The 15,483-nt window shown below is 36.0% G+C and overlaps 1 protein-coding gene across 8 annotated transcripts in view; it reads right to left on the reverse strand.

Moving 5' to 3' along the window:
• PIK3C2A (phosphatidylinositol-4-phosphate 3-kinase catalytic subunit type 2 alpha) overlaps nt 1-15,483 on the reverse strand; it is a 65,574-nt gene that overhangs the window by 9,670 nt on the left and 40,421 nt on the right. For all 8 annotated transcript variants that reach the window (XM_040701355.2, XM_046941999.1, XM_004941407.5 and 5 more), the window contains 16 exons: nt 15,250-15,329; nt 15,084-15,147; nt 12,421-12,564; nt 10,696-10,738; nt 10,395-10,608; nt 10,197-10,319; nt 8,279-8,446; nt 5,985-6,093; nt 5,087-5,229; nt 4,292-4,480; nt 4,119-4,212; nt 3,748-3,842; nt 3,255-3,435; nt 2,554-2,658; nt 1,475-1,567; nt 601-730 (listed from right to left, as the gene is read on the reverse strand). In XM_040701355.2, coding sequence (XP_040557289.1) covers nt 601-730; nt 1,475-1,567; nt 2,554-2,658; nt 3,255-3,435; nt 3,748-3,842; nt 4,119-4,212; nt 4,292-4,480; nt 5,087-5,229; nt 5,985-6,093; nt 8,279-8,446; nt 10,197-10,319; nt 10,395-10,608; nt 10,696-10,738; nt 12,421-12,564; nt 15,084-15,147; nt 15,250-15,329 — 1,975 coding nt within the window. The remainder of the gene's footprint in view (nt 1-600; nt 731-1,474; nt 1,568-2,553; nt 2,659-3,254; nt 3,436-3,747; nt 3,843-4,118; nt 4,213-4,291; nt 4,481-5,086; nt 5,230-5,984; nt 6,094-8,278; nt 8,447-10,196; nt 10,320-10,394; nt 10,609-10,695; nt 10,739-12,420; nt 12,565-15,083; nt 15,148-15,249; nt 15,330-15,483) is intronic.

Genomic DNA, 15,483 nt, shown 5'->3' on the forward strand with positions numbered 1-15,483 from the left:
GTCCATGACGTGAGGCAGTATTTATACTCAGAGTTCTGTAACTTTAAAGTTTCTAACTTAAAAACCTCATAATCCCAAGGAATTCTGAGTAGCACAAGACAGTAATTCTGTGAGTGGTGTGGGAAAGGAATTAAGTCTAGTTTTTCTTCTTATTGCACATTTCTATGCTCCCTGACTCAGTTGCAGCAGATTCCGAATACCTTGGAATTTCAGTTTTGACTTGAATGTTTTCTCACTCCATAAATACCTTTCATAATCAAAACTGCTGTTGCACCACTGATTTCCTGTGCTACAGTAAGAATATCAGGAAAAACCTTATCCTTTTACTGTGACATTTGTGCCACTATTCGTCTACGGTAGAATGCATAAAAATCTCAGGACTTGAGAAGAAACATTTAAATGCTACTCTGCCATGAGGAAATTCCAGACAATTCAACATGCTAGACTTTTGAGTGCTGAAGTTCCTTGTAAGGAAGGCTTTTGGCTTTCCAGTGTTTCCTGAGCCTGCCTTTGAGTAGAAATTTTCTCTGTGAGCATGACAAAAATTTGGGCAGGGTGAAAGACAAGCACAAAAGTAACAGGCAGCATCTTGTGTTGCACCTCGATCCTTTCCAGTTGAGAGACACTTGAAGATAACCATCCGTAGATCCAGTCCCTCCTGCAGCCAGATCTTATCCATGATCTTAATCATCTGTAAAGCCAACATATCTTGTCGCAGATCTTCTCCAACCTTAATGGAAATACAGAAGTTAAACAGAAACATGATATGCTTTCAGCAGAACTGAACTGGAGATGTTAATTGCTTTACATTTTAAGTGCAGGATACATTACCCTGCTTATTTCCTTCCAGCTACACACTTAGACTACAAGCTAAGGTTTCACATGCAGTATACTGACTTTCACATCTTACAACCTGTTCAGATGTTAGTTAGCTTCTGAAATCGTAATGTTTAAAGATACCTTACGAAAATGCTACATCTCTTCTTATTCCTTTTTATAATTAAAGCCTTATGACTTCACTCTGAGAAGATGCGAGAAAGTATAGTTTCCCCTGGAATACCTGTCCTTAAAAGAGAGCAGCAGTAACTCCTACCACTACCAGTTCTCCTACACAGCTTTAAAGAAGTCTTAAGCAGTTATGACAGATGTATCATGCGTAAAATATATTCTTTGCCACCCAAAAAGGAAATTCTGTGGATACTTTCAAGATTCTGAAACGTTCATTCAAGGTGGTGTCATGCCAGCACTAAGGTGGAAGTTTCCTATTGTACAGTTATGAAATTGAGCTGCTTACTGAAAAAACTAGCCATCTTCAGACATCTCTTCCTAATCGTGGAACTGATGAGACGGTTTCTAGATGTACAAGAACAAGCTTACAAAGTATCCAAGCATACTGATCTATGCTGAAGTTAATCATTCTTTCATTGGTATCAACTACCATTTAACATTTTTCCAATACACATGTAAGGCCTACCTTAAACATCACATTAATTTCTTCTCCCAGAGGGTCTGCATTTATCAGTGCAATTTTCAGTGGTACTGCATTGGAGCTGAAGAAGGAGCATGCCTACAAGTAGATTTATTGTTACTATTCAAAAAGGACTACAAGGGCTAGTGCAGGAAACATGACATTCTGACAACAAGCACGTATGACACAATGTGCATATTCACACTTATAACATTGCAATTGTGGTGAAAGTGTTTCCTTTGAACAAAGGGCCCTTTAGCTGATATTTGTTCAATTCTTGTACAGGAGCCAACAGTTCAGCACAGTAATGTTTTGTGTTGCATAGAAGAATAAGTAAAACATGGATAAATATCTTACCAGCAACTTTTTAAAACTTAAGACCATAAAAACTGGATATTTGTGCCTTTCACTATGTTCTCATTTATCTGTTTTCAAATACATATTCACGGTTTAATTAAGACACTTGTAGTAGAGAAGGAAAGCAAAGGGAACTCTGGATCTACACTGGATTAAATCCCATGCTCACGGACCTTTAGATTCTCAGTTACGCACAATGATATAATCAAGGCTGTCGAAGCAAACACGGTCAAACTTTGCAGAGTTCAGCAAAAACTCATTTATCAGCTTCTACACTATCATTTGTTGGACTTTTATAATGAAATAAAGCTACTGCCTGTTTCCCTGGCACAACCAGTAACAGGCACATTCACTGATTTCGCGGTATTTATTCATTGTTTTATCCTTATAGCGTTATTCACTTTTCTCTTTTGATTACTACTGAAAACAAGATCTTCTCATACGCTTTTGAGTATTCCTCTCCTACAGCCACAATTGCTGGTCTCAAAGCAGAAAAGGTCTGAAGAAATAATCACATTTTAATTATTTACTAACAGGACCTTCCCCTGGTATAAGTATTTGTATAATTTTTCTTTTCTTAATTAATTTTACTCCCTCTTTCAATCAGCATTTTTAATTAGAACTCTCCAACTAATGTAAAGGCCTTTCAAGAAAGTAAATTAATTTTGCTATTTGTAGAAGCTTTGCCTATGTGTAACTTTGACAAACAAACAAACAACAACCTATACCTTAATATTTAGTTCTTTTGCCACAAGACTGGGATTGAGAGGCAAACGGCATTTGTTCTTCAAGAAAAATGACTGCACACGTTCCATCCCACTTTGTAAGGCAGTCTGCAAACAATCAAACAAGAAAAATTCAGCTGATAATTCCTAACTGGAGCATCTATGGGAAACTTCTGGGCAAAGTTATCCTGAAACATATTACAGCCAGTATTTTAGCTTCTCAGCACCAAAGGAATCAAAAGAAGTTACAACTGCTGTTTTACTTATTAAAAATGTATAAACTTAGCAGTACAATACGAATACCACACTTTTTTTTTTTTTACTAAAACAGATGGTAGCATTCCACTGTATCAAAATGTTAACTCATTATTAGCATATAAATAGATATCCCATTCTTTCGCATAACTGGATCATTCTTCAGCAGTAATAGCTTTAAATCCACATCCAGCTTATCATACACAGAAATCATCCTTCTTTCTTACCCCATCACCTCATACAATCTTATGCTTCAACTGACAACAAATTTGACAGACATTGATTTATTTAACCCATTAGCTTGCTAGAAGGCAGACTCACAGATCTTTCTATATATTATATATATATCATTTTATCAAATTTAGACTAAAAAGATAACTGAGTGAATTTGCTTTGAGAGCATACCCGGTTTTATCTTCTTTAACAATACTAAAATTTAATATACGTACCTGTCGACCTGATACACTTGTTTGCTTTACTTTTTCTGCTACCATTCCAAAAAGCAGCACCAGTCTGGTCTGCTTCTCCAACTCTTCTCTTAGCCCCTTCCCACAGACTGAAAGAAAGGCTCCAAGAATTTGCTCGTATCTTACGCCAAACTTTGGATCATATAATGTATCCTTAAGAAGCCTGAAATACAAGATTTGAATTAAATTTTCACATAGAAGATACTGTGAACAATGCAGTACTTAAACAGTAATTTATTTTAATGAGTACGTATTATATACATACACATATATGATATAAAAGGTAAGAAGTTTGTCCTTTGTAGGGGCACTATCTGTTTCTTCACAAAAAAAAAACAGGATCTGTATTTTCTCTACTTTCCGTTTGGTGTAACATGCATTGTCATGAACCTCAACATTAAGACAGAATATTTTTTCTGAAAATACTACTCTTACAACAAACATTACACGAACAATGGAACAGAGAACATCTTACCAGTAAAGGTAGTGTGCTATTCGAATATTTCCCAATGCCCGAGCCAGAAGGAATTTGACAAGAGCACTGTCCAGGTAGGTTTCGTACTTCAACGCCTAAATGTAAAGAAAATGAAATAAATGGGGTCTAAATTCCAGATAAAAACAGATTTAATGACTAGGGCACTGATAGAACCATCACCAATTGAGGGGACAGTCACAGAGCAACCATCTACTTAACACTGTTTTCCACCCAACGCATTAGTTAAGGTTCTTAAGTATAGAGTCATGCAATTGCACTTCCATGACTACTAGCCAGGGACTCCTTTGGATTTTCCAGAGTAAAAAATTACAACTGTGGCGTCAACAGTAAATGTAAAGTAAACAACTTACCTGCACAAACTGAGGGAGGAAATCTGTTAATTCATCATCACTTAACGTTTCTATCCAGTTCACAGCTGTATTTCGCACCTCCTGATCAGCAAACCTAGAAAGTCACCACAAATCCACATTAAGTTTATTGTGTCTGTGTGACACATAAACAAAGCTTCATTTTGTTTTCTTACTTTGAATCAAGTAGTTCCAGTGCAGCTAAGGGTGATAAAGGAGGCCACTGCTGAAGTAATGAATATATTTCTGGAAGACTTGCCCAGTCCCAGTGTGGGGCACTAGCCAGTATTTTTGGTAAGCTGTTAGTATGACCATGACAATAATGTCTCCTCTCCCACAGAAATTCTTTATCTTCTTTTGATAGCCTGCAGACAAAGACATTTCAGTTTGTACTGCAAGTTAAAGAGCATCACCCAAGTAACCCCAATGCCACTGTATACAATTTTACACACTAAATTACATGACTTGTAAAATGGCTATTTCCTCCATGCAAGTCTACAGCAGAGCCAAAACAAATCTCAAACATTATGGAAACAGTTGTTCAAAGCTGTAATTTGCATAAAACAAGAATAGATTTTAGTGAAGTCAGAAAAAAAAACAGGCAGTTAACATTAGGTTGGTGCAGATGACTAGGAAAACTTGTCAGAAATATTTTCATGGAGTACAAACAGCCTCTGCTGAAACTGCCAGTGCTCCTTATAACTGAAGAAATACCAAGTGGGAACAGGCATAAGCAACAGGCAGTCAGAGTAGTAGGAGAATATTACAGCGCTAGCCACAGAAAATACAAATGAATTTATGAAGTCAGCATTATTTTACAGGTTTTGTCGAATCTCTTGATTAAATCTCCAAAGACCTTCAAAAATATAATAGAGGCATAATAAAACATCTCCAGAATAAATGAGCATTCTACGCCCTAGCTGCACAGTGTCATGTACAAACAGACCAGAGCTACAAAGAGATGAACATACCCAATAGTGTTATCCCTAGAGAGAATGGCAAGGAGACGTTCTCTCAGTGGTTTTTCTAATGCTTCTATGGAATGATGCACAGTAGTCTTTGCAGCTTGAGGAATTTTATATTCAATATCAAAAGCATGGGATGGAAAATCAACCTAAAAAAAACCAACAACCTCCTAAGAAAAGTGCAGAGAGCCTCCCCTTCCAGCAGCATCAGGTTTTTGGCATCTCAGCTCCTTTGTTCTGCATGTGTAATAGTTTTCAGGTATGGTTCCTGAATTTTTTTCCCCATCTTAATTCTTCTACATAACTACTGTCCTTAACTGTATGACAACTGCATTGTTTTACAATCCAATACTTGGAGTTCTCTTCTGAAGTGAAGTGAGGATGCTTAGAGCTGAGATTAATCCAAGAACTACTAAAAAAAACCACACTGAATGGTTTCAATCTAACCATCGCCTCTAATGACATGTTGGGACTGTGAAGTCATGCCTAACAAGGTACCTTCTCTTAGGGAAATTTGGACACTGAATTGAGGATGAGAGGCACTTGCATACTGTGAAGAAACTGGAATTGCTACCATTTGGGCCAAGACAATTCCTCTTTCACATGCATCTCTATGGGTTGTGTTTCAAAAGATATTCTCTGCCAGTACTAATAAACAGATATCTAAGACCAAGGCATTTGCAATTTTTTTTTCAACTTCAACAGAGTGATTGTAAATGCATATGTTTACAGCAGCTTTCCATTCTTTGCCCTTAAAGTTTAGTAGCTGCTACTCTATGCTGGCTAACAAATACGACTTAATATTTACACTTTCTCCAAAACAACAGATCTATTACCACTCCTGTAAAAATTAGCCACAATATTCACAAAAATGCAGTCGGGACAAATCAGAAGCATATATAACCTGCAGTACTATTCTTCCCATATTTTCTTTCTTACTGGCCGTCCCTGAAGCATGACTCGGATGTAACGAAGTCCAGAGTTGCAGGAGCTTTGTCCCACAAGATAGCAATCTGAGAGAAAAAGCATATACAGGTATTACGTCACAATCTGCTTCAACAGAGTATTAGTTACTAAAATACCATCTGAAAAAGCCCAATGGTTGCTATGAAGAAAACAAGTCAGAAATATTGAGGCCTATCTATGACTTTTTGTTCTTCCCATGGTTTAGTTAGCTACAGTTTTTAGCCCCTGCCTCCAACTGCAACTAGAATATTTGCCTCATATCTGTAATTACACAAGTCTAGATTTAATTTCTGTAGATTGCAAGTATATTAGACTCTAGCAACTCTATAGCTGCCCTATACAGGCCATTCAGCATTCTCTTGTGCAACACACCCTATTGCAGTACTCTACATAAACAGAAAATACAGTTCTCTCCCCAGGCTAACTACAATGACAGTATGGTGCAGCAAGAAATAAGACTAATTTTGCAATTTAAATTAAAAAAAAAAGATGTTTGTGATCACATACTATGAAATGCAGCACTTAGGAGATCAAAGTGCAATATTTAGATTGAAGACTGAAAGAAGAGTCATTTGTGAAAATAGATTGAGTTCTCAGTGGAGACAGAAAGCAGCTGCAAGCTATCTTTGCAGTTCAGCAGTGCCTAAACTGCTAGATAGCTGCAGCCTTTTGGAATGATCAGCATACAAAAGCAGAAAGAGAACACACAGAGCTCCGTGTAGAAGCAAAGGATGCAAACCACATGTAAAGACATAAGCAATAGAGAGTAGTAAGAGACCAAGAAAGATTAGGGGTCTTCGCTGACAAGTAGATAATATGAGCTTCTAGTAGGATCTGGAAGTCAGAATCACTTACGAAAATAAAATCTTAAGTGGAACTCCCAAAGTTATTTCACAATGGTGTGATCACTTCTGCAACATTATGCCTAATTTTGGTATCCATAGTTCAAGCCTATTTATTAAAGGTTCATAAACGAGCTACCAGAACAGTTAGCACTTTGGAATACACCTAGCAATGCAAGTTGCAAGTAGAAGGAAAATCCAGGAACACTTAACTGAGGAAAATTATAGAACGCTTTCCATTTTAAGTGATAAAAGAGCATAAGAGGATCTGCAACTGCACTTGAAGAAAGACCAGAAAGATCTCTGTTACTTTTACAGGTTAATAGCAGGAATGGTTCATTTTGCCTATTTATGAAAGTACATACGTATTTTAAAACATACGTATGTTCAGGCTAGAAAAATTAATCTTTCCAAAAGGTAAGATATATTTTATCAAACTTAATCCTCTAGTTTGGTTCCTACATACATAAACTCACTGAAACACACAGCATGAAATATTTTACAGCCAAGACAAAGATGGCTCTAAAAAAAGTAGTACTTATAAATACTGCACACCCTGAATTAAAAGTATTTTATCTATAAAAGTTTGAGCCATCACCATATTTAGATCTACAAACAGAAACGAGTGAAGAAGAGTTAATTTTCCTATCTCAAAACAGTTTGTGGCAGATTTCTTATCCAGTGACAGGGAAGGACAGTACATTTACCTGCTGCCAGGATTCTGCTCTGTTTTGTACTGCACTTGACACTATTCCTACTGAATCCATTGCTTGCTGCAAACACTTTCTTTTGCATTCTCTATCACTCATGTACTGGCTGTCTGCACTTCATCTGCTAAAATATACACGAATAGCAACTGAACTGTCTCTGGCCAATATAGCATACTTTTAAAACTCATGAAATGCCACACTCATCAAGACTACACTCTTTCAGTGTAGAAGGAAGGCTATCATTTCAGCAGGCAGTGATGCCTATTGATACTTAAACCACGTATAATTTAGAAGGAACAGATCCTGATCTGAATGTCAGTGGATTCCTTGAAAGACTACTCACACTGTGATCATATCCTCAGCTGCTGCATGCTGCACAAACTGTGGTGCTAAGATGACCTCTTTTGGTCCATGTTATCATGGGTCAGCAGTGGTATTACTAACGCTTTAATCCAAACATTCAACATACCCCTGCAGGTTTTTCACCAGTTAAAAGGAAATACTATAACATATTTAATTGACAGTGTTATTTCCACATGAATACAGTTCAAGATTGCTACCTTTGTCACTTTCTAATACATTCAGCACCAAAGCAGCAGATTCTATAATTACGGGAGCAGATTAAACTTTATATAGAATAAAATCATATTAATATGCTTACCCATATTTTGGATACTTACCGCCTAAAATCAAAAAGAGGTAAAGAAACCTGACCCAACATTTCAGGGCCCTTTCTCTGCTTATTTGAATCAGGAGAACTTCCACTACTTTGATTTAGGATTCCAAACAAAGTCAGACATAAGACTGATTCCAAAGGCAGTTGTGAAATCTGGATGGGGAAAATTATTCTATAAAATAAAAGTGTTGAAATAAATCAGTCATAGAAGGAAAGTCAGTTATTAGTAAATTACAGGCTTGTCATCCATATAATCTGTCAAAGCCTTTTGCTTTCAAATTACTGAAGGACAAACGCTAAACTTTTGTGCAATTACATTCCACTCCAGTATCTTCTGCACCAATAGTTCATAAAATCTGCTAAACTACAATTCTGTATGGTAGCTAGATTTAGAACAACACTTTTTAATAGGCGGTTCAACAAGCCTCTTTCATCTTCTATTAAGTCACATTTCTTGCACAGAACTGCACAGACTAGCACAACCCGTCTTCCCACTCTGCTCATTACAAGGACACGTACAATTCTATGTTAGGTACTTCCTCAACTCTCAGATCTGACTGGAGAGCCAGCTAACAATATTTTCCCATCCTGATGAAACAATCCCTTAAGAACTACTGTAAGCTAAATTCACCAAACAGTACAAAGCTAGCAACCATAAAGGTTACCATAAAGGTCGCAGCTGAGGAGTATACACCTCACTGGACAATTCCAACAAGGAGTTTTGTTGATACTTTTCACTGCTTGAAGTGTTCTTTCTTTAATTTTCTGTAACTTATAGACTGATTTTTTTGTATGTACTCAGAGCATATTACTAAGCCAGTTAGACTATAAAACACTCAAACTATATTAAGCAGGTTATAAGCAATCTGTCTAACATATTTCACTGCAATACACTATCACTTGCCAGCAAAAGATCTGACAATTAATTCACTGCATCATCAAAAAAAAGGTAGTCCAAGCAGTGTCAGGTGGCAGGTATTTCAGAACCTGAAGCTTTCATTTCTGGTCTACAATAATTTGTCACTGCAGGCTTTTAGAGTATTCTTCAGAGTCCACCTCTGAACTTTAAAAATTGTCAGGAAATGAGGTATAGAGCAACATGGAACTCACCTGGCTCTTCAGTAATGACAGACTGCCTCATAACTACTAAGTCAAAAAGATTAAGTTGTGTTATTTTATATATATATATATATATATATATATATATATATATATATACACAATAATATATATGTTTAATATGTGTGTGTGTATATATATATGTATAAAATAATGAAAAATATTTTTCCCTCTCAGATATCACCTGCCGTTCTGTTTTTTCTCTGCATGCCCTTCCTTCTACCTTTCTACTCTCTTTCCCTGCTCCATAAAGAGAAATCCAGCTTTAGTAGCTCAAAATGTTCTCATATGCTATAGACAGATTAAGCACTTACGCATCTGATCTCTTTATAGAAATACTTTAAATTACATTTATAAATTAGATACAAAATTGCTGTGATATATTTGGAACAAAAAACTATTCAGCATCAACGTCAATACAAGTCAGCTTCTTTTCTTCCCTATTTAGAAAGTCTGAGAACTGCTTAAAAACAAGCTTTATTCATCATTCCTTAGGCAGTGCAAGCCGTTCCCATTACAAAGAATCCTACAATCTTCCCAAGTCATTATAGTTGTACTCTATAAATACATTGGCACAGGGCAATGGTCCAGCATTTCCATTCCCACTTTTAAAATGAAAGGTCAAATACCTATCAGAATAATATTTCTGATTTTGGTCACAAGCCTCACACACTGTTCTTTCAACACTTTGGGTAGAATCAGGAGTTAGAGTTGACAGTGAGTGTATTCAGCAGCTAGGCAGGTATAGCTAAAAAAAAACCAACCTATTTTGCAGGGGCAGTTAGTATTCTAAAGTCACTTACAGTTCATCCCATTTAATCAAGTAGAAGAAGTTCTTGTATGCGCCAGCCTTCTTGGACTGAACAGGTTTGAAGAGATCTTTTCCATTATGGGTCAAAGAACAAATCAAGTAGTATTTCTCAAAACTAGACAAAAAAAAAGTAAAGTAAATAAAAAAACTCCATAAAGGGATGATTTTCTACAACTAAAAAATTACTTACTTGGATACCCAATCAGGAAAAATTCCATGTGCAGCAAATATTGTGAACTGGAGATGTTCTGTGGCAGTCCATGCTTCCTTGGTAGTCTTATCTTCTGGAGAAACTGTTGCAGAACTCATGCTACATGAATTCATGTGGAGTCGCACAAGGGCCTCAACTGCTCTTGTCAACAGGTCTATACTCACTTTCAGAGGACTTTCAGGCTGCAGTGAGCCTAAATTGTAAGTGATTTTTAATGCATATCTTCCTTAAAATAGCCACATTGAAGCCACTTTTAATAAAACTGAAGAACTCTACTCACCAGATGAGCTCTTGCTAGCATCATCGCCACATTTCAGGGATACCTACACAGTAAGTCAGAGTAAATTTCAATACCAAGAAAACTACATGCATTTTCCATTGCCCTTAAAAATCAACTTGATCAGAAATTATTAAAAACCTGAGTTAGGATCATGTTTGTGTTCATTTAATACGTCTTTTTATTCAATTCCTCATGATAACTGATAGTGTCCCAAGTTCCACATCATGCAGAAACTATTCACCAAGTTCAAAACTTTTTGTCAAGTCAAAACTATCTTGACATACCTTACAAGGCTCAGTACATTGGAACATTGCTCAGAGTACTCAGGCTTCTCTCAGTAGAGAGAAAACTCAGGGCTGTTAGAGATGAGGGCAGAAGCTAGTAGCTTAATTATGCATCAATTTAAGCTCCAATAGCTGTTATGTGACATTTTGCAAAGGCATCTTTTGTAGGAATAGTTAAGATAAAAAAAAGTCAAACTGAGGAAGCTGAGCAGTAGATATTGCCACTATCTGCTGTTTTTTGCTCCTTGGTCTGCTAAAATGGGAGTCTAAACAGGATACAGAATGACTGCAATGTCTGGTCTCATCAAGGACGCTGCTGAAGCCTGCAGGCGTCAAACTGATCATGGGAACTTACTCCCTTCAAGTAAGGAAGGATTTCACACCAAATTCAACTTGATAAAAACTAAAACTTCCAATGAAAACAGAATTGGTGATTTAAAAGCAAAACTTTTTGAATTCCTAAAACTTGAGAAAACTGCTAATACATCTGCCACAACTGCAGAAGAACAAAAGCTCTACTTACATCTTCCATGCATTAACTGAACATCCTGTCAGGATTAAGTTACGTCAAAAACTTAAAACTTTCATGTTTTAAAGAAAAAAAGGAAGAAACTTTCTGTATGTTGAATTTCCCTAACCTCTTATGTAAATGTTCTGCAGTTCTCTGCAAGAGTTTTGGTGCTGGTAACAGCTGTATTTATTCAGTCTATGATTTTGCAAGATTTCAGCTCAGTATTACAAATACATAAGTAAACTGCAGACAACTACAGCAAACAAAAAAAACCAAAAAAACAGCACAGGAATCACAATTCCCTCTAATATGGCCTGAAATAGCATTACAAGACTATTTAGCTGCTTTATTTGCACATTCTTCCCCTTAATCACTTTTGAGTAAGTGATATGAGACCAACTGTGCTCAAGTTAACTGTTGACTATGAGCCAATTTTATCATCAAAATCTGCACTACTGGTAAGATTTTATTTTTGCCCATATGCTCCAAAATCCAGGAATGGGACTGCTAGTGTTTTAACATGATATTGCTTTTCACATAAGTACTGCACAAAAAAAAAAAATACATTATGTGAATTCTTCATCTAAGCATTATTGCATTGATTTTAGAGGAGAGACAGCTGGATAAAGTTTCCTTCGGTCACATTTAACAGCAGCTGCTGTGACCCAAATCTGCAGTTACAGAACTAGAAAAGAGTATTTTAAAAATACCTTCAAGTTGGATTCCAAGTGATCGATACATTAACAGGAAATGACTGTTATAATAAAACATTGAAACTACCAGATACAATAAAAATAAATATTAAAAAAAGAAAAAACATAACCCTGTCTAAATTGTTGCTAATATTTGCAACTACCAAAGACTATGAAATGTTATCCTTTGGTTTTAAAAAGCACACATCAGAATGCAATTTCTAGTGTGCAAGTTTACCTCTGTGTCTTTAATCCTTGGAAGATTAACAGCCCTCCGCAGCTTCTTTACAGATTCTGTTATTGCAGGAGTTTCTACACCATCCAATGTTGAACAGATTTTTCTGACAGTCTTAATCAAGTGATCCACTGCTTTATGTTGGTTCTAATAAGAAATGCAAGAAAGAACAGATTGAGATGGTCACTACTGCAAAACACAATGTTGCTTTATTATTATTATTATTATTTTTAAGAAAGAATTGCCCAGAAGATTTTATTATGGGATGCATATCTCAATTACATTTACCTGTAGTTTAACAACATGATTAAACAAAAAGCCACCATACTGAAAACTTCCTTATAGCTCAGTTAGCAATGCTGTACAAACAGGACTAGTACAGAGTGCAGCATGGTGTCCCAAGAAATACTAAGAGGTTTCCAACAATTTTTCCTTTAGCTCAAGGCAGATATTGTCTAATGAGATATTAAGCTCAAATTCCCATGTCATTTTTTTTTTTAAAGTAGATTTTAAGAAGGATATTCAAGGAGTGTAAGAATCAAAGTAAAGAAAAAGCTTTGCAATTCCAGCTCTTTTAAACACAAAGATTCAAACTACATTTACACTACCTTATAGCTTCTGTAACAGAACGTATTTATCTGTTTGATTTCACTTGAACCTACTGTTTGAACAACATTCCTTGCAACTGTTTGCTTTGCATACTATTCAACCTAAATGGTTCTTAGAGATCAAACAATTGCAAACTGCCATCCTGGGGGTGAAAAGGGAGATTGTACACTTAAACAGAACCTCTCAGTATTCTCTTCAGATTGGGGGAAAAAAAAAGAAAACCCTTCCATTTAAATCCAAAGAATTCTAGCTTTTCTTTTAATATTAGCAGTCTTCATCTAAAATACAGACAGAAAATGAAAATATTTGCTTCAAAATAACGTCTCTTTTTACTTTTTGAAGGCTTAAAGTATAGGTTCTGTTCACCATCACTTATGATCACTTAGAATAGCAGGAATTGGTGTAATATTCTCTTGCTAAGATATAAACTGATTCCCTTCACACGTACACACTCTCACATGACCTTCATGCAAATGGACAACAAAGCAGCCGTTTGAATAATAAAGTTTTTGGATTGGGAATTACCTGGCAACAATTAACTTTGCACTGGTAAGAAAATAACCCTAGAAATTGGAAGACACTGTAAATGTTTAAGCCTGCTTTCCAAGCTAACAACTTGAAGACAACAGCTGTTTGGCATATGAAAAGCAAAATGTCCACTGCTATTGTTCTTATCAGCTCTCAAATTATTACAAGGACACTAGCTTATATTTGAATGTGTCCACAGATGCAAATTCAAAGGCTACATACGACATATTTACTGATGACCTCACCCTGCTTCGCTTTGATTAACAAACTTCAGCTACTGAGTATGTACTGAAAGTCACTTCAGGAAGGAAAAAAATTAAACGCAGTAACTGTTGATATTTGGACTTAGTTGTCACCTACAAAATGCATCTCTCATCTTCAAAAAGACTCTGTGGACAGAGCAGAACATAAGTCTGAACCACAGTGTTTTATATTCCTCACCTCAACATGTGAAATCACAGTTAAATAAGCAATCTGAGGCAGCTGCAAGAGCAAAGCAACAAACACATCATCATATTAATAAGCACTTAATATCTCACTTTTCTATAATAAGATTGCGTTTGAAACTACCCTTGAGAACATGGTGAAACATCAAGAGAATTGAAAAATCCTATGAACTAATGGTATTATGGAAATATGTAAATAGTGGAGAGCAGCTTGTTGAGACCTGCATTCCTACAAAGTTAATAAAACAGACTTAATTGTAATACTTCTCATTTTCACCAAGTCTTCCATTTCAAGACCGCTCCTAATAGAAACTTTAAGAAACATACTTCTTAAAGAAGCTGTTCAAGGTTTCAGTCTCCAGGTTAATTACTATCAAGAGTTAACCTAAGCCGGTTGTTGTGGTTTAACCTGGCAGGCAGCTCAGCATCACACTCCCATCACTCAGAGCATCAGTGTGCTATTAACACTGTTTCAGTGGAAACCAGGACACTCATCCTTTTAGAAAAGAGCAAAGTAGGTTATCTTCAGCTAGACTTCTGCATTTGGGAAATCGCTTCATTTCACATAAAGCTGTTTCAAGTTAGCTATGGTAGAGTGAAATAACCACTGTGATTTTTAAATTAATCCTGTAGTGTAGAGTAAGATGTTATTATGCTTTGCATAAAACTAACTTCTGTGTTCCAAGAATGCAACTTCCACTATACACGTTACTGCTTAATTGTACAGACTTTGATCTGTTGGCAATGTATCATGAATAACAACAACTGACATAGTCAAGATACAGACCTTTTCCCCTAAATTAACCTCTTCCAGTATTTTTGAGGAAAAGGTTATTTTGCACCTCAGGACTTGGAGGACACATTGCTACTTGCAATGATTAGGTAATCAGCAGATCACAGAAAAAGCCAGAAAGAAAAGTGTGAAAAGCAATCTAAAAACCAATTATACCAAATTCACATTTGGCGTCTTGTTCAGATTTGAGTTTCTCCAAGAAAACCTGCAATTTTTTTTTCCTCCAACTGTCTTATCAGTAAACATTCTCATGCTACTTTTGGTTCAGCAATAATTTGCAATGACCTTACCTCATTTTTCAGAGCTATTTCAATTTGCTTATGATAGATATCAAGAAGCTCTTCAATAGAAGATCTGCAAGATACAGTAATTATTAAACACATCCGCAAGAGCATAACAGTCTTGGTCAGAAATTCAGCACTGACTTGATAATGAAAAAAATCTACATAATATTACCTTATGTTAGGTTCTCTGAAAGGCTTTTCTACTTTGTAGAGGTGTTTGGTTAGGTCTATGGGTGTACTGTCATCTTCTTCCTGTAGTAAAATATTATATATTGAGTACAGTTTCCAACTTTCTATGATTTATGATAAAGTTTTAGACCTCTCACTGCTAATACCTGAGGAATAAAAGTGGAAAGATATCTTTGAAAGTGAAAAGAAATAACTGATAGCCTCCAAAAAACTCACA

Source organism: Gallus gallus, chromosome 5 (genome assembly GCF_016699485.2).
Source record: "Gallus gallus isolate bGalGal1 chromosome 5, bGalGal1.mat.broiler.GRCg7b, whole genome shotgun sequence".
NCBI lineage: Eukaryota > Metazoa > Chordata > Aves > Galliformes > Phasianidae > Gallus > Gallus gallus.